The sequence below is a fragment of the Fomitiporia mediterranea genome, assembly GCF_000271605.1.
Source record: "Fomitiporia mediterranea MF3/22 unplaced genomic scaffold FOMMEscaffold_8, whole genome shotgun sequence".
NCBI classification, from domain to species: domain Eukaryota; kingdom Fungi; phylum Basidiomycota; class Agaricomycetes; order Hymenochaetales; family Hymenochaetaceae; genus Fomitiporia; species Fomitiporia mediterranea.
The window spans coordinates 1,362,853-1,387,198 of NW_006760393.1; the positions used below are offsets into that span (position 1 = coordinate 1,362,853).

The following is a 24,346-nucleotide window of genomic DNA, read 5'->3' on the forward strand; positions in this document are numbered from 1 at the left end:
CCCCACGACTCAAGTTCCTCCACTTTGTATACCCCTCCACCGCTATCCGTTCACGAACCATGGTCGACTGGCAATCCCCCCAGGAGATTGCAAAGGATGCAAGTGAGTGATCCACCGCACCACCAAACGTCACTCTCCCTAACAGTGCTCACCAATAGATGCGTTTGAAAGCTTAATCTACGCATTGTTTGGCCTTTATGTCTGGGAGATATTTTCTACTTTACACGTCGAGTGGTCCATTTTCGTGACTCGACAGCGCTCCTTCCGATGGCCAATGGTCAGTTTATCCTCCGTAATCTTACCATAACATGTGACTAACTCTACTTCAGAGTGCGTAAACGAAAACTTTATCAAACCTCCCTTCCTAACCAGTGCCTATAGTCTTCTATTTCTTGTGTCGATACTGTCTTCTATGGGCACTTATCGGACTGTACGAAGTTTAATCCTTGTGTTTGCAATGGAGAGGCTAATACTAGAATCTATTAGGATTATTTCTTTCAACGTAACTCGAGAGGTGAGATCCCGACTGCTAGCCTATTTCGACGTCAAGTCTTAGACAGCTTTTGGGCCATATTAGGTCAATTGTGGTGTCAGTCTTTTGTTCACATTGCATTCCTGGGGTCTGTTTGCCAACTGAACTTGTCTAGGCCCTCTATACTTTCAACTCATGGACGGGTAACATGGCGATCCTCAGCGCCTCAACGTCGTTGATGATTAGAACGTGCGTTGGAAGTCAACTCTTCAATATTTACCAAACTCAATTCTGCCGATTTTCATATTTAAGAATTGCAATCTGGGAACGGAAGTTAACGGTTGTTATTCCGCTTCTTATTCTCTGCCTCGGACACTGGGGATTACTCTACCATGGTATTATCATCGTGCGAGCAACCTGGAATCCAGTAGAGTCCGCTTGCACAGTAGATCAAACAAATTCGGCAGTACTGAAGTTCACCTTTTTCACCAGTACGTCCGCTTTGTACTGACCTTATGGATATTGGCTCAATGAGTCTGCCGGATTTCAGCTATGGGATTCGACCTCATCATTTTCGTCTACACATGCACAGCACTATTGAGAAACTCTACACGTTCCGGCCTTTGGCAACTCTTGTTCCGAGACGGTCTGATTTACTGGGCCGTGACATTCTGTGTTAACTCTATTCCCGCTGTAAGCTCTCTCTCATTCAGTTTCACTGGGTTTTGCTAACTAGTATGTATGCAGGTCTTGAATACCTTAGATCTGAACAGTGAGTGTTCCATTTCATAGATCTCCTCAAATAATTGCTGACATTTCGTTTTAGCTCCTATGAACATGTAGGTTGCTTTGAAGAGTATCTCAGGACTTCCTTGAATAACATCTATTCCTAGCATCGCGACCGTCCCAGCTGCTACTGTTGCGTAAGTTCTTTTGCTTACGGCTTCACCAAATGTGCAAACTCTAACTTAAATGAAAAGATCCATTGCCGCATGTCGCTGCGTCATTCGACTGCAGGACTATGGAAACTCTGAAGTATATGTGCACAATGCTAGTGCAGGCTCAGTAGACGGAAGAGTACGATTTTCTTCGACTGCTGGAGTTGGCATTACCAGCTTTGGAAAGCCGCCCCGGTTCCCACGGCCTGAAGTGCACATCCGTACTGACCAGATCACGATGGAGAATCTCAGGTGAGTAGACTATCATCTTCGCACTTCCCGAGAACCTTCCCCTTGCTCCTCCGTGTCTTTCGTATCTTCTTACAATCTTTTCGCATAATTTCCTTTCTTTCATGTGCTGATGAAATTACTCTTCCCTTCCCTTTTTCATGATATGATATGAACAGCATGCCGGAGTACGAAGAGACGCATGTAGGTTCCGCGATCACAACGGACTCACTCAAGACTCCACGCGATCTCGAAGAAGGCCCAGTCGTAACGTTTGGCAGCTACGATAAAGATACTCCGTATCTTGGTCATCACCACGAGTAGATATGTAGATCCGGAGGTTTTCTCAACCTTACACATCTATTTTTACACGATCCCATCTCTCATCTATCTTGTATCTCCTTTCCCATTTTTGTCACTGGGATGAGAAAACAGAAAAGAATCACAGTGTCAAGGGTAGTTCTTTGCTGGTTTGAACCGCTTCTACGTGTATATAAATTTCTGAGTCCATAAATTGCTCATGACGACATGATAAAAATTGATGTTCTAGCACCGCTTCTCCAGGACAGGCTACTTCCATTGGAAAGTAGTTTTACGACGGGTTAGAACTGTAACTCGGAAGGTCGAGAACTGTGGGAAGCCCAAGCATTGGCAGACCCAATTCAATATCATCAGAAGTGATCTGTGCATCAGACTGCATTCGCGAATGTGGACGGGTGTAGCACTTGAATGAGAGAGAGGTACTTAAGCACGTCCCTTTGATGCGGAACATTAGGTGGTTGCAGCAGATGCTTTGTAGTGCAGCTTGCGTGCTATAAAAGGGGGGAAAAGAAAATATTAGGATAAGTTCGACGAGATGGGCATGGAGTGAAGCTGGAGAAGATGGAAGACTCACGCGAGCAGGAAGTCACACAGTGTAGGAGGAGCTTTACTGAGTATGACAATGTTTGCTATGGAAGTGCATACGACGATTATGTAATAAACAATGCCTATATCTCATAATGAGCAATGAATTGAACATTAAGATAAGAGTGACGAAAGGAAATACAAACCATCCTCCGATATTTGTTGCATCATTGTTGAGTTTGGCATCTGAGCTGAAATTACATGGTTTAGTACCGAGTGTGCTAGATCAATGCGAAACAAATAGCTTACATGCTTTGACCAGGATCATCACGAGTGCAACTAACATGACGCATTGCGTATATTTAGTCCATCTTAGCTCAAGTACGAATCTACATTGCAATTTACTCACATGATTCGGATATCACGAGAATTATCAAGGCAAATAAGCACGCATGGCAGCTGTGCAAGCCAAGGATACAGCCTCTCGAGAATAATTGTTGGTCAAAGACTGTAATATTAACATCAGGACCATATCCTATAGTTAGTTAGAATAGGTTGGACAAGAACCTGTCACCGAGCTTATGAAGTGTGCGGCGAAGTACGTCGCGAGAGCACAGAAGGCCTACAGAGAAAGATGTTATTATTCTTGTTGAACCGCCATTAAAAAGAGTAAGGGAACGTACAACGTATGCGACTGTGAGAAGAACAAGCATAGGTCTAGTGCATCCCCACACAGCATATGCACGAGTATAGATGATGACTATTTTTTGCACTTTAGTAATGATTTATCCCGTAAGACCAGGGTGCGAACGCACAGGCAGCGACGAGGAACTCCACCAACACGAAGCCTGTACACCAACGGCGTTCAGTTGATACACGATAAAAGTTATCAGGCACGGTTTGAATACTCACTACTGAAAATCAGGAACCTCGCCTTGCAAGTCTGATTATATCAATGTCGTCAGCGGGATGATATCAAGGCCAGATGGATAAAACCGTTACATCGAAATAATCAGTCTGAGAAGCATCCTCTATGATAAGCGCTTAAAATAGGTTTGGTTATCAATTATAAGGAGCCTTTGATGTAGGAGAATAGCATGGGTTACTGTGCAGCACGCCAATTGTCGCAAGCATTGGTAAGTAGCGGTTAACAAAGAATGCAAGTTTAGTATAGGAGAGATGGGAGGGCCAGATGAGGTATCGTTCATCCTCAAACGTGAGAATATAGTCGTAAAACTGTATAGCTATAAGAATGGACACAACTATAGCACTGGTAAACAAACTCACAAGGCATGCAGCGGTAGCAGCTAAACGAATTCTACTTCAGCTAATGGAACTTAAAGAGCTCAACAATAGCTTACTTATCATAAACTTGGGAGGTATAATATTTTTTGTAAGAATGAGTATGCACAATTTGGAGTATGAAGAGACTCACTCGGGAGACATAAACATCCTGAGCAACACTCGTCAAGTCATCGAATTCAGACGAAGCCATTGTCTGCAGCTGTATCGGGATATTGGGATGCAACGCAGTGAGGTACCCAGACAAGTCACTTTAAGCAGTCGAGCCCCACTGAGCTGTAGGGACACAAGCGCAGACGACGACATCGGGGCAGATATGTGGCAGTTAAGTCGGCCATGTATCATGCGGGACCGAAAGCAGAATCACTCCAGGCATGATGATTTACCTAGTGAGGCGAAACCGTATTCGGCCGATCAGGCAGAAGCGTTCGCAGATCAGCACGATGTCCCCTATCAGCTCAAATAGCACACAGCAAGCCAGTAAGCTCAAGCTTAAAGTTGAGTCCGCCGTATCGATTGATAGGGAAAGTAAACAAGGTCATTCGAATTCCTAGGCACAACAGAGACAGACGGGGAACTGATTTGATCAAAGACTACCAGTTTCATGATGTACAGCATCGGGGTGTAGAATTACCGATTCTCGGTTTAGTCTGGAGGTAGATCTTCACAAACAAGTACCTTCTTCGGCGAATGTCCCACTCGCTATACGATGGGTGTGAATAGACCATGACGTCCGGCAAGTAGTTAACATTCCACCAGCGCAGTTGATGTATTTCTGCCCGAGCCGAAAATAAGTACGCGTCTAAAAAAAGTAGAAAAGCAGCCATTAGATTACAGAGAATATTCACAACATAGGGACAGAATTGCTCGTCAAATGTATCTAGAAGAACTACATAAACATATATCAGTGCGTCCGTTGGGTTTGTCCTTTTCTATGACAATCGTGCCCTAGAGGGGGAACATTTTGTTGTATCACGTTATGACATGCCGTGCTGATCAGCCGAGCGGAAAGAGATAGTATCAGCACCCTCGGAGGAGAATCGACAAGAGCACGGATGGTCATCTTCGGCGGTGAGCGCGGCCTGCCCTCGATTTGGCTGCGATGCTGCCTTGACGGTTCATTCCACGTGGTTTCGGTCGCGCCGGTAAACCCTTCGACAATCGCCATTCTGTATGACGTGACGTGCGCGGGCCGTGCGTGGATATCTTTTGGGCTGACTTATGCTGAGTGGAGCCATCAAATTCCATCGAGTCTAGTCAAAGATTGCATAGCGGTGAACAACTGCACAGGGCTGCCCGAATAGGCCTACACACCTGCATGGGATGGGTCAACTGCGGGTCGTCCTTCTAGATGATATCGTCGAATAGTTTGTTAATGCCGTGAACTTTCAAGAAGCCGAAGACAAATGTAAAGCGATGGGAGCGAATAAAAGGTAAGAAAAGAAGGTCATCCTGTCACGAGGCATAATGACATGACTCAATATGCGTCGAGGACATGGAGCTTCATGGAGTCTTGAATCCGTTCAAGGCTCTCGAAATTGACATCCGTATGGTCAATGAGGCCAAGAAGGAGGAACCAAGACGAACCTGGGTCTATAGTATTAAGCGTATCTCCTTCTCTTGTTTCTTCGTCAGTGATTTCGACATCGCCGTCCTTGTCGGCATTGCGGATGGCCTGCAGTTTGGAGGAAAGTCTTGCTAGCCGGGCGGCTTCTATCGCTGCGTATATGCCGTCTTCACGTTTCTTTGCCCTATATGAGCGTTTGACCTTGGACCGGGTGGACTTCGCCATTTTCTAGGGCTTGAGAGATGGTGGTGGGGATGGGAGGGCTGAGAAGGTTGAGTGTGTCACCGTATAAAAAGAGGAGGGCCACTGAAAAGAGGAGGGGCTGCGCAATACAGAACGAGTGCAGGAGCAAATTCACAAGAGGAAGACAATTTGAGTGACTTTGCAGGCCACACGGGACTGTCTTCCAAAAATGGAGCGAAATTCTCAGACATATGCCGACCCTGGCTTACTTAATCCATTAAAGCATATGAGCGATCCCAGCGGTCGTGCGCTTCGATGTGACGTGCACTGGTATTGCATGTACCAAATCAGCATTACCGACTTTGCATTCTGATTCGCATTGACACGCTCTGCCGTGCCTAGCTCTCTTTGGTCAGAAGGGCTTATGCCTATTCAACCGAGTTCATTCTCATGAGAGTCTCCGTCAGAACGCCGTGACACAGCTTTCGTCTCAAGCTGAAGCAGCGAACTGGCATCATTTATAAGTCCCTACTCCGTTGAATTCCACATTGATTCGCCCGTCTGTTCTCTACCACGATGTCGTTACTCTACGATGGACTATTCTACAATGTTTCTGTAACGAAAGTGTTCGTTTTCTGCGCTATCCTACTGTTGGCTCTCCGTCTTGGACGCTTTGGCAAGCGTAGGTCTCAGCTTCCTCTGCCACCAGGTCCAAGAGGCCACTGGCTTTTTGGAAATGAGTTTCCCAGACCTCAGTTAGTTGTCCCAAATGACCATGACTATATCCATATTTCTTAATTTACTTCCGTGGTATATCAGTGCTCCGAGAGTCTATGCTCAATGGGCTAAAGAATACGGACCATTGATAACGCTTCGAAAGGGAGGGAGGGTCTACATCATTATCTGCGGACAGCAGGTACGGATGTGATGCCTCGCTTCTTGAGGAGTAATATTAACTAAGTTTCTGTCAGGCTGCAATTGATATCATGGAAAAGGAAAATGCATACCTTGTTGACCGACCGCGTGTCATCGCCGCGGGGGAAGTAATGTCAGGGGACAAGAGAATTCTCCTAGTCCGCCATGGAGAGAGGTTTCGTAAATTACGGAAGTGAGCACACAACATTCTGGTTGCAGAATCACAATTCTGATTCAATTATCAGAGCACTGCAATCACAAATGCACCTCAAAGTTGTTGAAGCGTACGAGCCGATACAAGCCCGAAACGCAAGGAATGTTATTCTTGACATATTGGAAAAGCCAGATCGTCACATTGAACATACGAAAAGGTAGGAGAGACTGGAATTGATTTAAACTGGTACTGATGAATGTTCTGTCAAGATACGCAGCGAGTTTTATCATGACTTTAGCATACGGAAAACAAACACCCACTTCCTACTCCGATCCAGAGGTTCAGGAAGTCAACAAATGCCTCTTCCGGCTTGGCAGGGCAATGACTCCAGGCTTTTACCTTGTCGACGCGTATCCTTTCTTACGTTTCATTCCTGGGTTCCTTAGCGAACCAAAAAGATTCCATCAAGAAGAACTTGCTTTGTTCCGATCGCAACTCGACAGCGTACGAGAACGCATGGTACATTTCCCGCTATCACCCGTGGAGCGATTGCACTAATGAATTTCTTAGCGACGAAACGAGGCCCAGCCTTGTTTTGCAAAATATCTTATTGAAAGGCAAGGTGAGCTTGAATTGAGCGACGATGAGCTAGCGTATCTTGCCGGGTCAATGTTTGGTGCCGGCTCGGATACAGTCAGTTTTTTTTCGGCGAATGCATCATCTTCAGTGCTAAACATCTATCTCAGACCGCAGCCGCTCTCAGTATCGTTATCATGGCCGCTGCTTTGTTCCCAGATATGCAACGTCATGTTCAAGAACAGCTCGATGCTGTGGTCGGGCGAGAAAGAAGTACGCCTCCTAATCAGTAATCCTAGTATATAAAGTTTGAGCCCTCTCCACAGTGCCTTCATTCGGCGATATGGATGCCTTAACTGCCGTACGCTATAGGTCTGTCGATAACTTTGCTCGCTAACTTAGTAAACTTGTGCAGGTCACCGCATTCTATCTGGAGACATACCGATGGCGCCCCGTTAGCGTCGGTGGTTTCCCGCACCGGGCAACTAAGGATATCGTCTACGGACAGTACTGCATCCCAGAAGGTGCGACGGTTGTTGGGAACCATTGGTAAGTTACCTTCTGGTATGCTTAAACATTTATTTTATACCTTTTGACCCGTTGTAGGGGAATCGGAAAAGACCCGGAATTTTATCCAGAGCCGGAGTCGTTTATACCATCTCGATGGATAACCGAAACGGGCGAGATAAACGAGAAGATAAAATACTTCAACTTTGGATTTGGACGCCGGTAAGTGCTACTTCATAGTTGTTCCCGCTTCGCTCATAAATCTGATGCTAACGACTCATTCCAGTGTTTGTCCTGGACAACATGTTGCTAACCGTTCTGTCTTCATCAATACAGCGTTTCTTCTGTGGGCCTTCAATATTTCGCAAGACCCGTCTTCACCTATCGATAGCCTCGCATTCACGGATACGGCGAACACACATCCGTTACCTTTTCGTGTCAAGTTTGAACCTCGCATTCCCAACTTGAGGGAAATTGTAGAAAACGCTGCGAAAGAAGCCTGAAAAGCGATTGATTGAAATGCAACGGAATTCACAACCAGTCGGGAGTTAGGATGTTATTACTTGATGATTGACCTATGATAATATGACATTTGTTAGTATACTGAGTAGTCAAGATATTATCCTTTGAATTGAGTTTTATGTTTTGTGCATTAGAACAAGTGGCCTAAGGATGATCAGCGGTGATCTGCGTCTCTCCGGCTGTACTTATTTTCAATTGCAGCCTGTCTGTTAACCTGAGCTCATTCTTCCAACGGACGCGGCCATGTTCTCAAACCTTACAAGATGGGCTGTAAGACGAATGTCTACGGCAGTCTCTCCTTATCCATACTCCAAAGTTGCGACTGCCATCCCTGAACCTATACCGCCTACCGACGCGCTCCGAAAAGGCAAGGGACTCATGGAACATCTACGAAAAACGCTCGTTGCACCAGAAAAACGACACATGGTCGATGTCCTTTTCAGTAGACGACATCCAGAACGTCTTCAACCGGGCTCCGTCCTGACTGTCCATACGCACCAAGCGCCGTTTTCATTTTCTGGTGTACTCCTCGCCGTACGTCGACGTGGTCCACATACGAGTTTCACGTTACGGAATGTGGTGCAGAAGATTGGTGTGGAGATGCAGTTTTTCGTGAACTCGCCGGATTTGAAGAGTGTTTCGGTGATTCAGAGGGCTGGTGGAGGAGGCGGGAGAGCTGGAAGGAGGATGAGGAGAGCGAAATTGTTCTATTTGCGTCATCAGCCGGATAAGATGACTGCTATCTCTGCTGGAGTCCGAGGGTAGATGCGCGGATAGCTAGGTATGCAGTGCATTCATGAACTATCTCTCGGAAGATTTATCTCATAATTGTTTATAGGGAGCAGTCATAAATTATGCTGGTATCCTTCGGGTTTTCCAGTTCGCCAAGTCACCATGTAATGCAATCATCTGTCTACGTCATTTAATCACATCTATTGCAATGCCTTTAAGATCTGTTCCCAGTCTAACAAATCATACTTTCGTTTGTTTCACGATGGATTTCAAAGACAAAAAAGGTTCCGAAAAGAATAAGTTTTAGATGAATGAATCGACCATGCCAATCCTGTGTACAACTTGAAGCAAAGAACTCCATAACAAATACAATAACACATGTGCAACCGTTGAAATGCACTTGTTCAGCATAAGCCACGCGGTGTAGTGAATTCTTTGAGGCGGTGAACCTCTTTGTTTTGGCATTTAATAACTTAGTAGAAGTACTAGTAAATAACGTTCGTAGCGCCGATCACCGCTTCCGTAAACAGCACCCTTCCGACGGCGATACTCCCTACACTACACGCTTCATCCCACCAGCGTGGTTGAACTACGCTACCATTTTGTTAATCCGGGATGCCAAAACCTCGTTCTCTGCGTTCTTTGACATTAAACCAGAATGTCGCAGCGATGACACCAAGAGCTCTATCGCCTACACTCTCAGAAGCCACGCAAGCATCCCAAATGGACCTCGGTACGAATGCACCAGAGAAAATCATCACTCGGGCGGACTTGAAGACAAGTCTCCAGGCATATGAGAATGTGAGCTACTATCACATTAATAGTGACGTGTCGTGTGTTACTTGAGTTGGGGCTGATTGTTCGTGCTGTGCTGACAGCTCCTGAATACTTCTGCTGCGTACCGAGATGCTTTAATGCACATGTCGAAAGCTACAGCTGACTTCGCTGATGCTATGGAAATTTGTGCAAGGTATGTCCGATGCTACAACTTGTTATCCAGCTAGACTAAGGGTCAAATAGTCTTAAGGGAACTTCGTATCTATCAGGGTCGCGACTCCTGGCAGCATCCGGTCTACATCATCTAATGGGTAACCATTGGCATGTTCTTGTGAGCAATGGATAGAATACCTTGTATCTAACTCTTTCTAAAATTTTCACAGAGTGATTCACTTGACAAACGATTTGAGAGACCATTACGACAACACCTTGAGACATACCGTGCCACCGTAGCAGTACGAGTTATTTCTCCAACTTTTCCGCCATTTCTCGTGTACTCAAGTATAATTGTTTCCTAGGAGCGTTCCGCAACATATGAAAGGGCTCTAAGGGAGAAAAGTAGGATTATCCACCAGACAGAGACGCAGAATATGAACCTCGGGCGGAAAAAGAACAGAAGTGAGGAAACGTATACTCTCTTCGTTCTTGCCGCATTGTTAACTCACAATGCTCAGACTTGCAGAGTTTCCGGGAAGCTCTAGCGGTCCTGCAGCGGCAGATCGAAGAACTTGACGAGCTAAGGGTGTCTCATTATCAAGAGATTCTTGAACATGAGGAAGAGGTCTGGGATTTCGTTCAAGGGCAGGTAGGGAAGTCATACGGATTTTTAATTATGGTTTTCTAACCTGATATTTCAGGTTTCATTAGTAGTCCGATCGACTTTGGATGTTATTGACCGGTTTTCGGCCAAAGCGTAGGTAGTATTCTACATTTTGTGGTTTCATTCTAAGCTCTGCTACTCTTAGGTCCGACCCAGTGATAGAGCCCATGCTCCAGTCTATTCCGGATCCCTTTGACTCTTATGGTCCCCCTAAGACGGAAGATCAAATATTCAGCATCCTCGCACCGTTGTCCATCTTTGATAACTCTGCAACACCATCCCCGAAGATACATTCTACGGAGGTTGACCCATCGTCAAGCTTTGCAGCAAGTCCTGGTGGTGCTTCATGGACGGATGAGCATGATGCTGGGGGGAGTTCAGCATCAGACTGGGCAGACGTGCACACTCCGACTCCGAGCCCGCCTCCAACAGCCAAAAGCGCAGCGACAGTGATTGTGAACCGTACAGTTTCGCCACCGAGTTCGTCTCGCAGGGCTTCTTACCCGGGGAGTTCTGCTTCTAGTTCTGGAAGCTCTCTTCCCGCCCCAGCGCCTATCAGGAGTCCAAGTGGAGTACGAAACGTAGCGTCAAGGTTACGCAAGTCCTTGTCTGCGATCAGCGAAGCAGCCTCTTCTGTCTCCGAATCCGGAGGAACCGGCAGCAGCTTGCGTGTACCATCGGAATCGCAATCGCAATCGGAGCCGGAAATGTCGTCTACGATGCCGAACTTTTCGTTCAACGCGCATAACCGGGAGTCGAGCACGGAGACTGTAAGGCAGAGAGATTTGCAGGCGAAGACGAGTCTTAATGGATTACAGAGTGCCTTTGCCTCAGAGGAACCTGTGTGGGGCTCGCAGTCAACGACTTCTAGGCAGGATGAGGGACGAGGGAACGAAGAGACGTCAAGTAGTACGGCAGTACCCGACGAACGTGCCACTCACTCAGCGCCAGCAGACTCTGATGTCGAACGAGGGTAGTCTAGCGTCCCCTCTTTTTTTATTGTGACATCAAAATGATTGCGCAACGGACGTTCTTTCTCTTTTTCAAGCCTTCGGTATTCTTGTGTATTATTCCGTTTGCATATGTTCAACTATTTCACAACTCGATTTTAACTTACATAATCTATTTTCACTCATCCGTTCGTCTTTCACGAATCGTCATTTGTTCATATTATTCAAGTTCATTTCTTCAATGCATGTAGGCACGACGTAACGCTTCCGGTTTTAAAGAATTGAGTTGGGGGTCATGGACGTTCAAGTCTACGTACATGTGTGCAGATATGTATGTTACTTTTAATTAGGACATGTCTCCTAGGATACCAGTTATTTCCACCAAAAAGCCCTTTCCGCATTGCACCAATGTCTCCAAGGGTATGAGTGCACCGAGGTATGAGTGCAGGACCTAAATCTTCTTGATTCCATACTGTGCTAGGACATCATCGCTGACGGCAGACGGGCTTTTAAAGAACGTGTCTGTCCCAGCTCCGGTCTTCGGAAATGCGATGACGTCCCGGATGGTTTGAGTTCCGCATAGTATCGCCATAAGGCGGTCAAAGCCTGTAGAACATTCATTAAGGGAGATGAAGCAACGAACAGAACGAAGATCATTAAACGTAAATAAAGTTGTAGTTTATGAGATACACGTACCAAGCGCAATGCCGCCATGGGGAGGAGCTCCGCACCGTAGAGCGTGTAGCAAGTGTTCAAATGAAGCCTTTTCTGTTGCCGAGAGCTAAACGAGGAACGAGGGTTAATTCCCGAACGCATAAGCGGGATGGGCGACCATCGCACCTCGAGGACTTTGTCAAAAATGAATTCTTGCATTGCGGGGTCGTGCACTCGGACAGAGCCGCCGCCGATCTCAACCCCATTAAGAACGAGGTCATAGTGCTGGCCTCGGACCTATTGCCGTGAAGCAAATCGACGGATGTATAATTCGGATTGATGCGCGTTTCACGTATACATATGAATGGCGACAGTTGGTTAAAGGAGCAGGGGGCGTGATAGGATGGCATGCATCACATGTCGTGTGGCGCACGCGTGAAAGAAGTAGGGCATTTAACAATGGAGATCCAGACCGTCAGCGATCCGGAAGCTTTTGAAGGCGCATAGGCGTAAGAGGAAAGGTTACGCACTGAAGCGGTATCGCCTCCATAAAGCTTTTCAATGTCTTGCCACATTGGGGCTGTAAAAGGATGGTGCGAGCTGCTCCAACGGCCCTTTGCGAGAAAGCCCTTATCATCGTCCGCTCGCGTGAACAATGGGAACTCCGTGATCCATAAGAAATGTGGCTGATTTGGTGGCATATAGGTGCCTGAATACGGATGAACATGGTTCGCGGGACAGACGGGATAAAGTACTTACCAAGTTGTTCTGCAACTTGGGCTATACGAAGACGGGCCTTGCCGAGACTTGTCGCACCACCCTATCAAATGAAACTCAATATTACTCTGGAAGGTGGGATGCGGGTGCGGACCTCAGCCACGGCATTTCTCCGTGATAACCAAATGCAATCTCCAGGCTGTATGGAAAGGGCTTGATTCAGTGCTGCTGTATCGCTGGCAGTCGGGAAAACCGGAGCCGACTCCGTTCGTAGGAGTGTACTTTGGAGTAGCCAATTGTCAAGATTGTCCTTAGTTATTTGCGCTGCTTCCTAAGGCAGGTGAAGCGTCAGTAAAGCAGCCATCATAGCGATAAGAGACATAATTATCTCCGCGTGCACACTAAAACGTACCACACCATCAAACCATTCGGATTGGCAAGCGAGTGATGCCTTGGAGAAGGCAGCGTCCATTCTACGTACGATGAAATACTCAACGATCTTTCCCGCTGAGACGAGAACATCACTAGTCGCCGATAGAAGCATAGGTGTCATGTCGTTAATCTGACAGTGGGAGTATTGAGAAGGTGGTCCGATCCGGCAATAGAAAAACATTACCTCCAATCCGAATCGTGTATCAGGCTTGTCGGAGCCAAACTGCCTTTGCAACGACGGGTCACATTAGCGTTTAATGAAAGGTTCGTTTTCCAAACACGCGACGCACCCGACCCATAGCTTGGGCGTAAGTCATGACAGGGAAGCGGGAAGGAAGAACGGTATTCTGATCGGCATTATGGGCAGTAGTCCAGACTCGGTTCACGAGTGCCTCGACGACACGTCGAACTTCCTGCCCGCCGATACGCCACTTATCTCCGGATTCTTTAACGCTGTCTGGCGAGCCCGCATGATTACCCCACGATACGAAGGCCATCTCCAAATCAACTTGTGTGAACTCGGGTTGACGGTCCTTTCGCCCGTCTTCATCGCGGAAACAGCGCGCAATCTGAAAATACTTATCAACTGCCCCAGAGCAGATCAGAAGCTGCTTCGGCTGTTGTGGCGATTGAGCCAGGGAATAGAATTGAGGCTCTCGCTTGCTGTTCTTTGAATCCTGCTGTAACAAACGTGTCGGTACAAGAAATTCCCGTGCTCCTTCCGGAGTCGACTTTAAAAGCATGGGTGTCTCGACGTCTATGAAACCTAAGGTTTGACAAGATTATTACACATCATCTCGTCAAAGTAGTTGCGATAGGTTTGCATCGCGAGTGCGGTAGCTAACCTTCATCATGTAGGAAGTTTCGTATCTCGTGTACGACGAGGCTTCTTTTGCGTAGGTTAACGGCCAGAGGTTGGCGTCGAAGATCGAGATGCCGGAATCGAGCTCTCAATTCATCGTTAGCCTAAATAGGACATGCGTCTCCAGTTGAGTCGCCAATATATTATTCGAAGTGGACGCACAATATTCTTGGTATCCGACGGTAGAAATGGCATCGACACATGGTCAGCCGGATTTAGAAGAATGATTTCCTTGACGAGAACTTCCACTTCACCGGTGGGGTCCTACAATCCAATAGTTAGTTACAATTGCGCATAAAGATATGTAGCGCGAACTCTAAGTCGGACGAAGAGCGATTAGAATCAGAGGATGAGTCAGAGGCAAGGTGATTGCCAGATATATGCGAAGATGGAACCTTAGAACCTAGCTGCGATTGGCGCCAGATCATCTTGAAGATGCAAATTATTCTCATAGCATTTCGGGAAGGGCTTCTCTCGGCCAATTCTTTGTAACTCTACAGGCTTCCCGTCTTCTCGGCGCAGACGAGCGAGCAGGTTCAACAACAGACTGGCGCTAATGCTTCCACGCAATACGTGGCCCTAGAGCTCGGATACTGTATAAACGGGGTGTAGATGAGTAAACTCACGATCTTCCTGTGGGCCTTCTGGGGGCGTACGCGCACGGATCCCTGAACAAGAACGACTGACTCGACGGGAATGGTAGAGAGCACATCTAGAGTTTTCGAGCTCTGCGGGCTGTTCCTATTGAGTACAAGTTGCGTTGTGCCACTGGAGTCTTTAATGGAGAAGAATGAAACGGAGTTTGATATTTTTCTGATACAGTGATGAATAAGTGCGTTAGTAAACTGAGTTCATAGAGTACAATGTCCGAACCGCTCCGGCAGGAACGAACCTCTGCGGGAGAATCCAGCCAGCTAAGACCACACTTCTGTCTGCATCGGAAGCTCTGAGTGCGCCGCAGTCATGTGTGCGGACAGGGTATACTCCTGAATGTAATTTAAGAAACGAAGGAGGAACGGGAAAGAATTGGGAAATGAACAAGTGATCAGAAATGAAAGAGAGAAGAGATAAAATACCCGAGAACGCGAGATGGCGAGAGGAGGCACTGGCGGCTGTTTTTGCGAGACAGGAGGTAGAGAATGACAGGCGGGCGACATGCGCTGGAGGCCGAGGGCGAACAAGCCTCGCAGCGTGCAGCATGGCAAGTTGAGTGCAGGGTCCAGTAGCAGGAGGCAAGGCTGTGGGCCCCATAAGCGGTAGGACAATGCATACGTAAGCCAGATATATTGATATCGTTTCAAGTGAATCAAATACTATTTTAGCCGTCCCTCTCCTCCTCCTACTTAAGACGAGCCCTCTGCTCTCTTCCTCTCCATTCATCCACATCGAACATGCCCCTCGCACAGCTTCCCCTCGACGTCCTCGACGTCCTTTGCCAATTTATTGACCAGCCCGACCTCGTTGCCCTTGCTGTCGCCAGCCCGTTGTTCTGCCCTTTTGCTCAGCGCTACCTCTACCGGCGCATCGCGCTCACAAAGCCTGCGCATGCTGTTCGCTGCTTCAAGACACTACATAGGAGACCCGAACTTGCTCGCCATGTCCGCACGCTGTCGCTCAGACTCGATCCAAATGCCTCCCTGCTTCGGCCATTTGTGGATTTATTAGGAGCGGGCATAGCACATATGCACAACCTCGCTTCTCTGGATGTGGTCATCCCTCAAGCCGCCAGTCGTGCCTTTTTCGCAGCCGAAACGCACGGAACATTCTACACGCGACTCGTCCACTTTTCTTGTAATCTGCCACTCGACGAAAGTATCTGTTCCTTTCTACAGCGCGTCCCCGCGGTCAAAGAGCTTCAGCTCGGCGAGCACGCGGCCTCTTTGTCCTCATCTTCCAGGACGCCGTCCGCCCATGTGCTGCCGGCTTCCGCGCTCCCCAATCTCGCGTGTTACATGGGACCAAGTGATGCTGCGGCGGTTCTCGTCCCAGGCCGGCCGCTTGAGAGTGTGCATCTGTACCCTGGGGAGCTTTCAGAGCAGGTTCTTGACGCGCTCTCGCGCGCTTCTTCTCCAATTACCGTATTCGGTGCACTCACGCACTCGCTATCCCCATCCATTCTGCGGTCCCTGGCACAGAGCCTCCCACACCTCCACTTCCTTCGCATCATGACGATGTATCATGCCTCTGATCAGCCTGACGAGGTGAGCTTGGCTGCTACTAAATGATGCTTGATCGTCGGCGTTTCTAATTCCAAATTTGTCATTTTTCCTGCCTCGTGCAGACATTTTACGGTCAGGTCGTTCAGATACTTTCCACGCTTCCCGAGCTGGTCAGCGCCGAACTTGCAGGCTTCCGGTGGTTTTCCTGGAAGGATGCAGCGGCGGAGGGCGGTCATGTTAAGCCTAGTCCGGCTAGGGCACATGCTGCTGCCGCCACACCAAACGAATCGCCTGGTGAAGATGCCATTGACACCGGTTTGTATTAGACTTTGCTGTTTCTGTCTTTTGGTCATGGGTTCTTGTTATCTATCGCAACATTCTGGCACATTAAAAATTACTATATTCTTAGCTATTGTAATCGTATTCACTAATAGAATCGTATGGAGTTCCGCGAATCTCGCGCTTATTTTTCAATCGGCAACTCGTTTGATAAAAGTGGCTGCGTCATAATGCGTAAACCAGGTCCCGATGTCCGTCTTCCCGTCCACACGACCCCGCACATGTACTTGTCCCCAAATATCACTTGCTTCACCAACAACAGGTTCTACGAATCGAGCAACGGCGACCTGATACTCGTTTCCCGATTGCGACTCGAGAGTGAATGCCGTGAACTCCCAACCGGTCGGTGCGCTTCCATCTACATAGACGCGAAGGGCGTTCACGTCAACTTCAATGCGTTTAAAATCGAATCCTAGACCAAGACCAAGGGCCTTCGTGTATGCTTCTTTGAGTGTCCAGACCAGATAGAGGCGCTGTAGTGCGTCATCGCTCTCGGCGGCTTCCTTTAGTGCGCGCAGTTCAAGTGGGGTCAGCTGACAAAGAAGTTAGCGTGCGAGACGGGATGCGAGAAAAAGGCGTATCGAATGGGGACTGGAAGAATTGGAGATAAGATCACGGTGGACGTTGAGAAACTCCGAAAGTGCCAGGTTCCGTCTTGGAAGCAGTTGGCCGCTCGTGTGCCAGAGTTGGGTATAATACGCACCGTATCAGAGATGCTCTGTATGAATGAGCTCGCCGTCTTCTCGTACCTTGGGAGAGTGACCTTCATGACATCGACACCGATAGCAGTTACGTCCACGGTCTTCGCGTGCTTTTGGGGTGCATCTTCGCCTGCAGGGTCATGTGTTCCAATTGAAGACTCACGAGTCTGGAAGGCCATGACGACGTATTCGTTGTCATGAGAGACATTGAATCCAATCGTTTGCTCAAGGTTGGACATACTCTCCGAACATTAAGGGGGTTTCGCAAGACCATAAGGATGCAGAGAGGGGGGAAGAAGGACGTTAATAGCTGCTGAAGCTCCCAGTTTTCCGCTGTGTAGATTCGAATGGAGCAGGAATATGACTGTGTTACTTACAACAAAGGGTTTTCCGGACGAGGTACGGCCGAAGGTAGCTTTCTTCGGCGAAATCCCGAACTGCTTGAGGACGAGTCGAGGCAGCAGTCTGCCGAGCAAGCACCCTACCCATTATGTCGTGCGATGTAGTTGCATTTCCGCCGTTGAATTCGTTCAGATGAAGGAGTGAATCCCGTGTTCCATTTCTCGCTGAATAGATGGACAAGCCTCACGATAAGAGTCATTCTTGTGGTAGAAGCGCCTGATGCGTGCTTGCGACTCCACATCTACAAGTTCGAGACCAGTCTCATACAGCTTCTTCAGAAAAGTTTGGCGGAGGCCATGGCGAATCGAGGACAATAATTGGCGGATAATCAAAGAGGAGGATAAATATCCACACCAGTTGGAAAAAAAATACAAGGCGCGTACGTCTTCGGTAAAACATTCGTCAGAGAGAAATACCGCCCAGACATTCATGTGGGCACCAAATGAAGCTTGTGGACAAATACACTGAGCAAATGAGAGAGCGCTGCACAGTGGTAATGATAGTACAGCGATGCTGGAACACAGAACAGACGGAGATCGAACTTCATCAACTTCCTTTTTTAGACGAAGTATAAGAAGAACTCGAGATCCCTATTCGTTGTATCGCGATACCACCACCAGACTATCACTGTTCACCAAGCTTCCGCGAACACTTTCATAGATTTTGAACTTCGTATTCGCGAATGGGACGCCACTTCGTAACACTGGGGATGTTCATTATCGATGAATTTACGAACAGGGAAATCCAACAGGAAAAACGCAGGAGCCTCAGGTGAAAATTATATAAAAATGAGTTTCCGCACATTCCGACTGTACGCTCGAAGATAGGTGGCGGAGGAACGTATGCAAGCATCGGCGCAAGAATCTGGTTTGTCTTTCTGCATTGATTAATCTAGATCTAAACATATTTATCCCGAGCATTTCTCTTATCGCCATGGATTAAGGCTACCTCCAGACAAGATTGGCATGATCATCGACCGCGGGGGAGACTTCCCTCCAGAAGTGCAGTCCAAGTTAGATGCATTCGGGAAGGACATGTGGTTATATAGAGACGACTCGGAACGCGTGACCACTCGCGCAGTTAATATTTATCGTGGAGACAGTAGAGGGTGGGCACACGCCTCTCTTCCTCGAAGCTGGACCTGAAAATTTCTCTTGTATAGCTTTAACTATATCACTCCGAGGAGAAGGTTAACTCCATCTGATCTTCGAGACACGCATCTTGACCAGCCTGCCACACTGCACTTCATATGCTCGCCCACTCGTGCACACGCGATCATCTCGGAGGTGCTCGCCGTTCCCAGCTGGAAGCCTGTGACGATCTACGAACCGATTCCAGTTCGTGTCAATTCATTGACTTCGAATTTCCTCTGCATTGCTTTCGCGGGACGTAATCACTGACATGAATGGCCCAAGCAAGGATAGATGTGTTCCCGAGGAACTCCCTGCACTCCTGATTGTGCTTCCTCACATTGATATACTCAGGTAGACATTGTTACGACACATCGCATTGTGCAATTGACTTTATACTTTCGCGCTACACAGTCCCAATTCAGAAGAAGCTTTGTCTATTCTATCAATGCAACAGCCTCCGACAAAAGAGAATATCGAGGAGGCCTGCGATCGGTTCCTTCGGTTCGGTGTGGGGCCCGATGGGAATGGATGTGTTATTATCCGAAGTGGTGCTTTAGGTGCCTACGCTGCAAGCCGTGAGCATCCTGGGCGCTGGATCGATGCATATTGGTCGAAAGCCAATAGCGAAAGAGTCGTCGATGTAACAGGTGATACTCTCTTCTCCTGTTGTTTCCCGGTGCTGTTGGACCGGTGGTGACTAAATCTCATGCTTCGTCAAGGCGCAGGAAATAGTTTTTTGGGCGGATTATCCGCCGGTCTCCTTCTTTCTGGTGGCGATGTTTTCGAAGGTATAGTAAGCGCATCTTCGTCCGTTATCTCCCCGGCTCATACTACATATCAAATATAGCAATCTTTCATGCGAGTATTTCGGCCTCATTCACGGTCGAGCAGCTCGGGCTACCAAAGCTTACGCACAATACAGATGGGACGGAATTGTGGAATGGTGACGGCCCGTTTCGAAGGCTAGAAGTTCTGCGAAGCAGACGTTTGCAATGATTCTGCCTCGGGATGTAAGAAAAAGTAAGTTTACATTTCATTTCCCATGTTAAATACTTTAAGCTCGGACGTGTAATGGCAACTGAATTCCATCTACTAGGACTGTCATAGCTTCCAGTGGCGTGCTGTAGATCCTGCGGTCCGCATTCTAACGACGACGGAAGGCAGGTCGGGAGTAATATAGTAGCATAACAAGCCCGTCACTCCTCATACCGTCCTGCCGAGACCTGTCTTTAAAAATTGACTTGTCCACATAACCCAGAATCAGATGCCTAGAGCAACTGACGAAGTTGTCTATATGTTTTGTCACGTTTACAGACCCCCAAGATAATACCGAACGAGTCTTCTTAACAATAGATAACACAGTAACTACTAGGCACAAGTAATTACTGATGCTAACTACCGTCTAAAGTAAGTTAACCATCCACTCCACAACTCTGTCGATCCCTCTCGTGGATCTTGGATATAAGTTCATTTATATATTGTCAACACTTACAAACCTTATTCAGTTTGACAATATATACATACCTTTTGTTTGTATCACTATGAATCACTTGGTATTGGGTTCATCGTTCGCCTTTTGATCCAATGCCCCAAGATTTTCGTCCTTTTCATTGATATCCTCCAAGACCAAGGATGAATCGGTTGTTATGCGTGACGGTTTCCGTCTCTTGCTTGGTCCGTGTGCGCCCTTTCTCGGTCCACCTTGTACTGTTCCGTCCTGCCCTGCGTCGGGCCCAGGGGTTTTATTCAGCTCAGGATTTTTTTTCAGTTGTGGATCTCTTTTAAACAATGAAGGGAAGGGTTCGTTCCTGTATTTGTCAAGCTTGTCCTTTTCGGTCGGCTGGCTTGTCTTGTCTTCAGACGATGATCCTGGTGATGCCATTCTCTATCTGCTTTGTCTGATGAGAAGAGTGGTAGGGTGTAAGTCCCTCAGCTCAATGTTCACCTTTATCAACTTTGAGGGTACTTATACAGAGTGCCTGAAGACAGCAATGGAGTGGTTGAATGCGCATTACTGAAGAGTGGCCTTCATCAGTTCATTACGCAAAATATCTATTTTTTTCAGCTGGAATGAGGAAGGCGTTGTGCAAACCACTGGTGGTAAGGTCCAGAACTTTGCCTCTTCTCAGTTTCTCAATTTGGTACACTCAATATTACCCGTTTTACAATTTAGAACCAGCATGCATTCGTGAATCGCATTACAATTACATTTCACAATTGTATACATACATTGTAGAGGAATGTCGTTGATACACGCACTCTCGTAAGAAAAAGAAGAAAAATAACATTACTATAGCAGAGAGAATATATATGAAAAATAGAAAGGATGCAGAGCGCTCGAAAAACAAAGCTATATCGATAAGCCGATGACGACTACTGGTTCGCCTCGAAACGAGCCCGACTAGCTGCGAAGAGTGCTTCTTGCTGGGCAAGCAGTTCTTCCTCTGTCAAACCAGACTGCTCGAACTTCGAGACTTTCTTTTCCCGATCCTATGCAAAAGGTCAGTTAATTTACATTCATCTCCATACCTCAGAACCATGAAGGGGGACGTACCTTCACCAGCTTCTTATGGTCTTTGAGTACGTCCTCTACTTCAGTCGTGAATTCTTCGAAACCGAGTCTCTGTGTTTACGAATGAGTCTTGAGTATATGAGTGCAAAGGAGTGTACCAACTTTTAGAGCGCTTATGATGTGGTCAGGCGCAATCGTCTTCTTCGACTCTTGCTCGCATATTTCGTTCGCCTCTGAGGATATTAGGTGTATGAATTCTGTGAATAAGATCATATAAACCACACGAGTTAACAAAGAAACACGATTACAGACGAACCAACGCAGCATTCAATGATCAGATCACGCGTATCCTTTGCACAAGAAACGTCGTTCGGTAGTAGCTCTAGCTTACCATAAGTACAGCGAACGTCAGCAACAGGAATGGGGACAAAGAACTATACAGGCCGAGTTGTCGAATATTGAACATGTACGCACCGCTGATCATCTTTGCAACTGTTGCTTTGGGTAGGGAAAGCTCGTCGTCCAAGGCGGCTGCACCGCTCGCACCCTCGCGATCAGACATTGTGCAAACTAGCGTGTATGGAAGCGGTAACAAGTGGTATGCTCTAGAGACTGGAAGATATGGTAAACCACACTCTTGAGAGGACTGACCTACGCGTTACGTAACTAATATCTGTTTTAGGCATGGGGAGCGTGACAAGAACGCGACACGACTGACTTGAACTTTCTTTCTGCGGCCTTCGCTCCTCAAAGATCTCGACATGTCAGGTGTGCGTATCTACACTGCAAGCTTGGAGTGACTTCATTTGGATTGATACCCACCCTGCACTTTGTACAGGTCACTCCAGTGAACCCGAAGCCATTTCTTCAAGAACTGACGGGCAAGTCTGTCTGCGTACGGCTAAAATGGGGCCTCGAGTACAAGGGCTTTCTCGTCAGCACTGATGGATACATGAATCTTCAGGTTAGTGTCTGTTTCTCTTGATCTGTCTCTGGTTTACTAAAGAATATACTTCGTTACAGTTAGCAAACACTGAAGAGTTTCAAGACGGACAATCAAACGGCGCTTTGGGCGAGGTGTTCATTCGGTATGTACCGCCTTCTAGTTCAATGTATAAATGCATGCTAAAGTTAGTTCGCTTTGATAAGGTGTAATAACGTCTTATACATTATAAGTTCTGTCATCTTCCTGCATCTATCCATTACTGACAATATCTTTTGGGTCCCATCACAGGGAAGCTCCTTCCGACATAAACAACGATGACTAGCACATGTCGGTTCCGTATTTCTCATTACTCTTTGTTTCTACGAGCAGCGAGTCGTCATGTATAGAGGTATACTGTACTATGTCGGGGGTGAGGCGAGAAAAAGCTTTTAAATCGTGTATCTGGTGTATGGCCTACGAGTAGGCGAGGCGCTCAATAGCATGCGTGCAATTCACTACAAACGAAATCCGCGTTGACCAACTGTTAAGAGTCATGGTAATTCCGGGACGCTGCTTGTATCGGGCGTTGAAATAAAATCACTGGATTCGATGTATCACGGAAAGAACATAGTATAGAAAAAATTAGACTGGACAGCGAAACATCGCATCTGAACAACGCTTTTCATGAATATAAGATTACAAGTGACAGCAATCGAAATATTAAAAAAGAACAGCAGAAATCACTATATAAAGTATCCAGTCGACTCTAATAACCCCGCGCTCGTCCCCTGCAATTCTATGAGTCTCATTAATAAAGTGATTCTAGAGATATACCTACCTGGCCCTCCCACGATATGGCGAGAATCCATAACCCCTACTACGACCTCCTCCTCTATACCCTCCACGGCCTCGTCCTCTACCACGACTAAACCCAGGGATGTTTGTTCGTTTGGGAACGACCTAGAATATCAGACATCCTTCAGTACATGTACATGGAAGATATAGAATTATAAGTCGACCTTGATTAGACGTCCCTTGAATAACGACTCATTGAGGGTCTGTGCTGTCTCTACGAAAGACGGTTCCGCAAATTCAACATAGGCATATCTATATTATTGTAAGCCAGTCAGAGGTTAAAAGGCATGGTTCGAGTAGCTCACCCTTTAGGATGTCCTGTAAACTTGTCGCAAAGGATTGTAACCCGATTTATTGTCCCGCAAGCTTGGAAGTGAGCCTGGATTTCTTCTGGCGAGGCACCGTAATCAACCTATGCGCACACTTCAGTAGAGCTTCCTTTAGGATTAAAGCAGAAACTCACATTGCCTACATAGACACTTCGTTCATCGGCTGCATGCGGATCCTCGTCTGTCTCCATCTCATCTCCCTCTGATGGTGCAGCTACAGCAGCAATAGCTTTCGCCTCTTTTTCCTGTGCTTCGCGCATCTGCCGAAGTGCCTCTGCCTCCTTTTCTATCTCCTCCAATCTTGACTTCATCGCAAGTATTTCCTGTTGTGTATGAACACGAAAAATAAGCAAGGTGAACAGAGAAAAAGGTTGTTAGTATTTCTTCGCAACTAGTAGATGGAGACAAAGTGCTAAACCTCTGCTTCAGCATCATCGGCGGCTGCATCAGCATCGACGCTATCAAGCGTTGGATTTGTGTTAGCCTCGTCAGCCATTTCGTTGACCTTGGTACGGACAACCTAGTGAAGCGTGACAAGACCACGCGAATTTTCTCCATGGTGTGCGCGTCATACCGCTCACGTTTGTTATGTATTATTTGCGTATGGCCGTTCACATTACGTAATGAGACAAATTCCAACTCGGGATTTTTATACGGCCCGGTGGAGTATCTTTTCTTTCCCAAAAATGAGGCAAGACACAAAGTACATCCCTACATTACTGCGACACTGCGACACAAATATGAATGACCACCCAAAAAGAGAGTGGCATCAAATAGGAACGAAAGAATGTAATGGAAACCACCAAGCCAATGCTCAAACCACGTGCAGTTCCCACG

At 47.1% G+C, this 24,346-nt stretch overlaps 13 protein-coding genes across 13 annotated transcripts; 8 read left to right on the forward strand and 5 right to left on the reverse strand.

Annotated features, from left to right (window-relative positions):
• Positions 1 to 26: 26 nt before the first annotated feature.
• Positions 27 to 2,175, forward strand: FOMMEDRAFT_21519 (uncharacterized protein). The gene is made up of 13 exons (XM_007268291.1): positions 27 to 102; positions 159 to 277; positions 381 to 430; positions 487 to 514; positions 578 to 589; positions 648 to 721; positions 785 to 963; positions 1,023 to 1,165; positions 1,220 to 1,244; positions 1,299 to 1,311; positions 1,366 to 1,395; positions 1,453 to 1,662; positions 1,818 to 2,175. Exons 1-13 carry the CDS (start codon positions 60 to 62, stop codon positions 1,960 to 1,962), a joined length of 1,071 nt encoding a protein of 356 aa, XP_007268353.1. The 5' UTR covers positions 27 to 59; the 3' UTR covers positions 1,963 to 2,175.
• A 55-nt stretch (positions 2,176 to 2,230) lies between these two features.
• Positions 2,231 to 3,852, reverse strand: FOMMEDRAFT_158210 (uncharacterized protein; the record flags this gene model as incomplete). Its single annotated transcript, XM_007268292.1, has 13 exons — positions 2,231 to 2,450; positions 2,534 to 2,627; positions 2,691 to 2,735; positions 2,794 to 2,823; positions 2,894 to 2,992; positions 3,052 to 3,106; positions 3,168 to 3,244; positions 3,300 to 3,332; positions 3,397 to 3,427; positions 3,487 to 3,527; positions 3,591 to 3,720; positions 3,772 to 3,791; positions 3,846 to 3,852. The coding sequence occupies 13 exons, from the start codon at positions 3,850 to 3,852 to the stop codon at positions 2,231 to 2,233; spliced, it is 882 nt and encodes a 293-aa protein (XP_007268354.1).
• Positions 3,853 to 3,883: 31 nt separating this feature from the next.
• FOMMEDRAFT_158211 (uncharacterized protein) lies at positions 3,884 to 4,252 on the forward strand (the record flags this gene model as incomplete). The annotated part of the gene is made up of 1 exon (XM_007268293.1): positions 3,884 to 4,252. One exon carries the CDS (start codon positions 3,884 to 3,886, stop codon positions 4,250 to 4,252), a length of 369 nt encoding a protein of 122 aa, XP_007268355.1.
• A 1,620-nt stretch (positions 4,253 to 5,872) lies between these two features.
• On the forward strand, positions 5,873 to 8,301 carry FOMMEDRAFT_110587 (cytochrome P450). Its single transcript, XM_007268294.1, has 11 exons — positions 5,873 to 6,291; positions 6,356 to 6,452; positions 6,508 to 6,644; positions 6,697 to 6,822; positions 6,875 to 7,124; positions 7,176 to 7,298; positions 7,352 to 7,454; positions 7,508 to 7,542; positions 7,597 to 7,730; positions 7,788 to 7,910; positions 7,975 to 8,301. The coding sequence occupies exons 1-11, from the start codon at positions 6,113 to 6,115 to the stop codon at positions 8,189 to 8,191; spliced, it is 1,524 nt and encodes a 507-aa protein (XP_007268356.1). The 5' UTR covers positions 5,873 to 6,112; the 3' UTR covers positions 8,192 to 8,301.
• Positions 8,302 to 8,448: 147 nt separating this feature from the next.
• On the forward strand, positions 8,449 to 9,184 carry FOMMEDRAFT_21521 (uncharacterized protein). Its single transcript, XM_007268295.1, has 2 exons — positions 8,449 to 8,991; positions 9,049 to 9,184. The coding sequence occupies exon 1, from the start codon at positions 8,490 to 8,492 to the stop codon at positions 8,973 to 8,975; it is 486 nt and encodes a 161-aa protein (XP_007268357.1). The 5' UTR covers positions 8,449 to 8,489; the 3' UTR covers positions 8,976 to 8,991; positions 9,049 to 9,184.
• Positions 9,185 to 9,611: 427 nt separating this feature from the next.
• FOMMEDRAFT_135342 (uncharacterized protein) lies at positions 9,612 to 11,516 on the forward strand (the record flags this gene model as incomplete). Its single annotated transcript, XM_007268296.1, has 8 exons — positions 9,612 to 9,743; positions 9,821 to 9,912; positions 9,963 to 10,050; positions 10,103 to 10,174; positions 10,238 to 10,337; positions 10,394 to 10,524; positions 10,577 to 10,632; positions 10,685 to 11,516. The coding sequence occupies 8 exons, from the start codon at positions 9,612 to 9,614 to the stop codon at positions 11,514 to 11,516; spliced, it is 1,503 nt and encodes a 500-aa protein (XP_007268358.1).
• Positions 11,517 to 11,940: 424 nt separating this feature from the next.
• On the reverse strand, positions 11,941 to 15,354 carry FOMMEDRAFT_88614 (uncharacterized protein; the record flags this gene model as incomplete). Its single annotated transcript, XM_007268297.1, has 13 exons — positions 11,941 to 12,095; positions 12,186 to 12,270; positions 12,330 to 12,440; positions 12,674 to 12,852; positions 12,903 to 12,963; positions 13,015 to 13,191; positions 13,276 to 13,422; positions 13,477 to 13,515; positions 13,583 to 14,058; positions 14,138 to 14,258; positions 14,317 to 14,418; positions 14,781 to 14,967; positions 15,047 to 15,354. 13 exons carry the CDS (start codon positions 15,352 to 15,354, stop codon positions 11,941 to 11,943), a joined length of 2,148 nt encoding a protein of 715 aa, XP_007268359.1.
• A 191-nt stretch (positions 15,355 to 15,545) lies between these two features.
• FOMMEDRAFT_147721 (uncharacterized protein) lies at positions 15,546 to 16,669 on the forward strand (the record flags this gene model as incomplete). Its single annotated transcript, XM_007268298.1, has 2 exons — positions 15,546 to 16,355; positions 16,436 to 16,669. 2 exons carry the CDS (start codon positions 15,546 to 15,548, stop codon positions 16,637 to 16,639), a joined length of 1,014 nt encoding a protein of 337 aa, XP_007268360.1. The 3' UTR covers positions 16,640 to 16,669.
• Positions 16,670 to 16,942: 273 nt separating this feature from the next.
• FOMMEDRAFT_33388 (uncharacterized protein) lies at positions 16,943 to 18,027 on the reverse strand (the record flags this gene model as incomplete). The annotated part of the gene is made up of 4 exons (XM_007268299.1): positions 16,943 to 17,185; positions 17,356 to 17,595; positions 17,734 to 17,834; positions 17,943 to 18,027. Coding segments are annotated over 4 exons (669 nt in total), but the record flags the coding sequence as incomplete, so codon positions are not given.
• Positions 18,028 to 18,575: 548 nt separating this feature from the next.
• On the forward strand, positions 18,576 to 19,884 carry FOMMEDRAFT_88699 (Ribokinase-like protein; the record flags this gene model as incomplete). Its single annotated transcript, XM_007268300.1, has 7 exons — positions 18,576 to 18,622; positions 18,699 to 18,863; positions 18,918 to 19,092; positions 19,175 to 19,239; positions 19,300 to 19,535; positions 19,608 to 19,676; positions 19,736 to 19,884. Coding segments are annotated over 7 exons (906 nt in total), but the record flags the coding sequence as incomplete, so codon positions are not given.
• Positions 19,885 to 21,076: 1,192 nt separating this feature from the next.
• FOMMEDRAFT_110602 (histone-fold-containing protein) lies at positions 21,077 to 21,962 on the reverse strand (the record flags this gene model as incomplete). Its single annotated transcript, XM_007268301.1, has 5 exons — positions 21,077 to 21,378; positions 21,443 to 21,511; positions 21,563 to 21,657; positions 21,717 to 21,782; positions 21,875 to 21,962. 5 exons carry the CDS (start codon positions 21,960 to 21,962, stop codon positions 21,262 to 21,264), a joined length of 435 nt encoding a protein of 144 aa, XP_007268363.1. The 3' UTR covers positions 21,077 to 21,261.
• Positions 21,963 to 22,141: 179 nt separating this feature from the next.
• FOMMEDRAFT_125703 (small nuclear ribonucleo protein SmF) lies at positions 22,142 to 22,857 on the forward strand. Its single transcript, XM_007268302.1, has 5 exons — positions 22,142 to 22,170; positions 22,239 to 22,364; positions 22,424 to 22,488; positions 22,550 to 22,571; positions 22,633 to 22,857. The coding sequence occupies exons 1-5, from the start codon at positions 22,162 to 22,164 to the stop codon at positions 22,666 to 22,668; spliced, it is 258 nt and encodes an 85-aa protein (XP_007268364.1). The 5' UTR covers positions 22,142 to 22,161; the 3' UTR covers positions 22,669 to 22,857.
• A 50-nt stretch (positions 22,858 to 22,907) lies between these two features.
• FOMMEDRAFT_110609 (polyadenylate-binding protein 2) lies at positions 22,908 to 24,029 on the reverse strand. The gene is made up of 6 exons (XM_007268303.1): positions 23,928 to 24,029; positions 23,644 to 23,832; positions 23,486 to 23,592; positions 23,345 to 23,432; positions 23,164 to 23,285; positions 22,908 to 23,113 (listed from the first exon to the last, which is right to left on the reverse strand). Exons 1-6 carry the CDS (start codon positions 24,003 to 24,005, stop codon positions 23,092 to 23,094), a joined length of 606 nt encoding a protein of 201 aa, XP_007268365.1. The 5' UTR covers positions 24,006 to 24,029; the 3' UTR covers positions 22,908 to 23,091.
• Between the last annotated feature and the right edge of the window lie 317 nt (positions 24,030 to 24,346).

Excerpts from the sequence above, each read along its gene's own strand:
- FOMMEDRAFT_21521 (XM_007268295.1), top strand. The coding sequence starts at position 8,490 with ATGTCTACGGCAGTCTCTCCTTATCCATACTCCAAAGTTGCGACTGCC.
- FOMMEDRAFT_110587 (XM_007268294.1), top strand. The coding sequence starts at position 6,113 with ATGTCGTTACTCTACGATGGACTATTCTACAATGTTTCTGTAACGAAA. Across the intron at positions 6,453-6,507 it reads TCATTATCTGCGGACAGCAG|GCTGCAATTGATATCATGGA; the intron begins GTACGGATGTGA and ends AGTTTCTGTCAG. Across the intron at positions 7,543-7,596 it reads ATATGGATGCCTTAACTGCC|GTCACCGCATTCTATCTGGA; the intron begins GTACGCTATAGG and ends AAACTTGTGCAG.
- FOMMEDRAFT_21519 (XM_007268291.1), top strand. The coding sequence starts at position 60 with ATGGTCGACTGGCAATCCCCCCAGGAGATTGCAAAGGATGCAA. Across the intron at positions 103-158 it reads GGAGATTGCAAAGGATGCAA|ATGCGTTTGAAAGCTTAATC; the intron begins GTGAGTGATCCA and ends GCTCACCAATAG. Across the intron at positions 964-1,022 it reads GAAGTTCACCTTTTTCACCA|CTATGGGATTCGACCTCATC; the intron begins GTACGTCCGCTT and ends GCCGGATTTCAG.
- FOMMEDRAFT_110609 (XM_007268303.1), bottom strand. The coding sequence starts at position 24,005 with ATGGCTGACGAGGCTAACACAAATCCAACGCTTGATAGCGTCGATGCT. Across the intron at positions 23,593-23,643 it reads GAAGTGTCTATGTAGGCAAT|GTTGATTACGGTGCCTCGCC; the intron begins GTGAGTTTCTGC and ends GTGTGCGCATAG. Across the intron at positions 23,433-23,485 it reads TTTACAGGACATCCTAAAGG|ATATGCCTATGTTGAATTTG; the intron begins GTGAGCTACTCG and ends ACAATAATATAG.
- FOMMEDRAFT_125703 (XM_007268302.1), top strand. Across the intron at positions 22,365-22,423 it reads ATGGATACATGAATCTTCAG|TTAGCAAACACTGAAGAGTT; the intron begins GTTAGTGTCTGT and ends ACTTCGTTACAG. Across the intron at positions 22,489-22,549 it reads TTGGGCGAGGTGTTCATTCG|GTGTAATAACGTCTTATACA; the intron begins GTATGTACCGCC and ends CGCTTTGATAAG.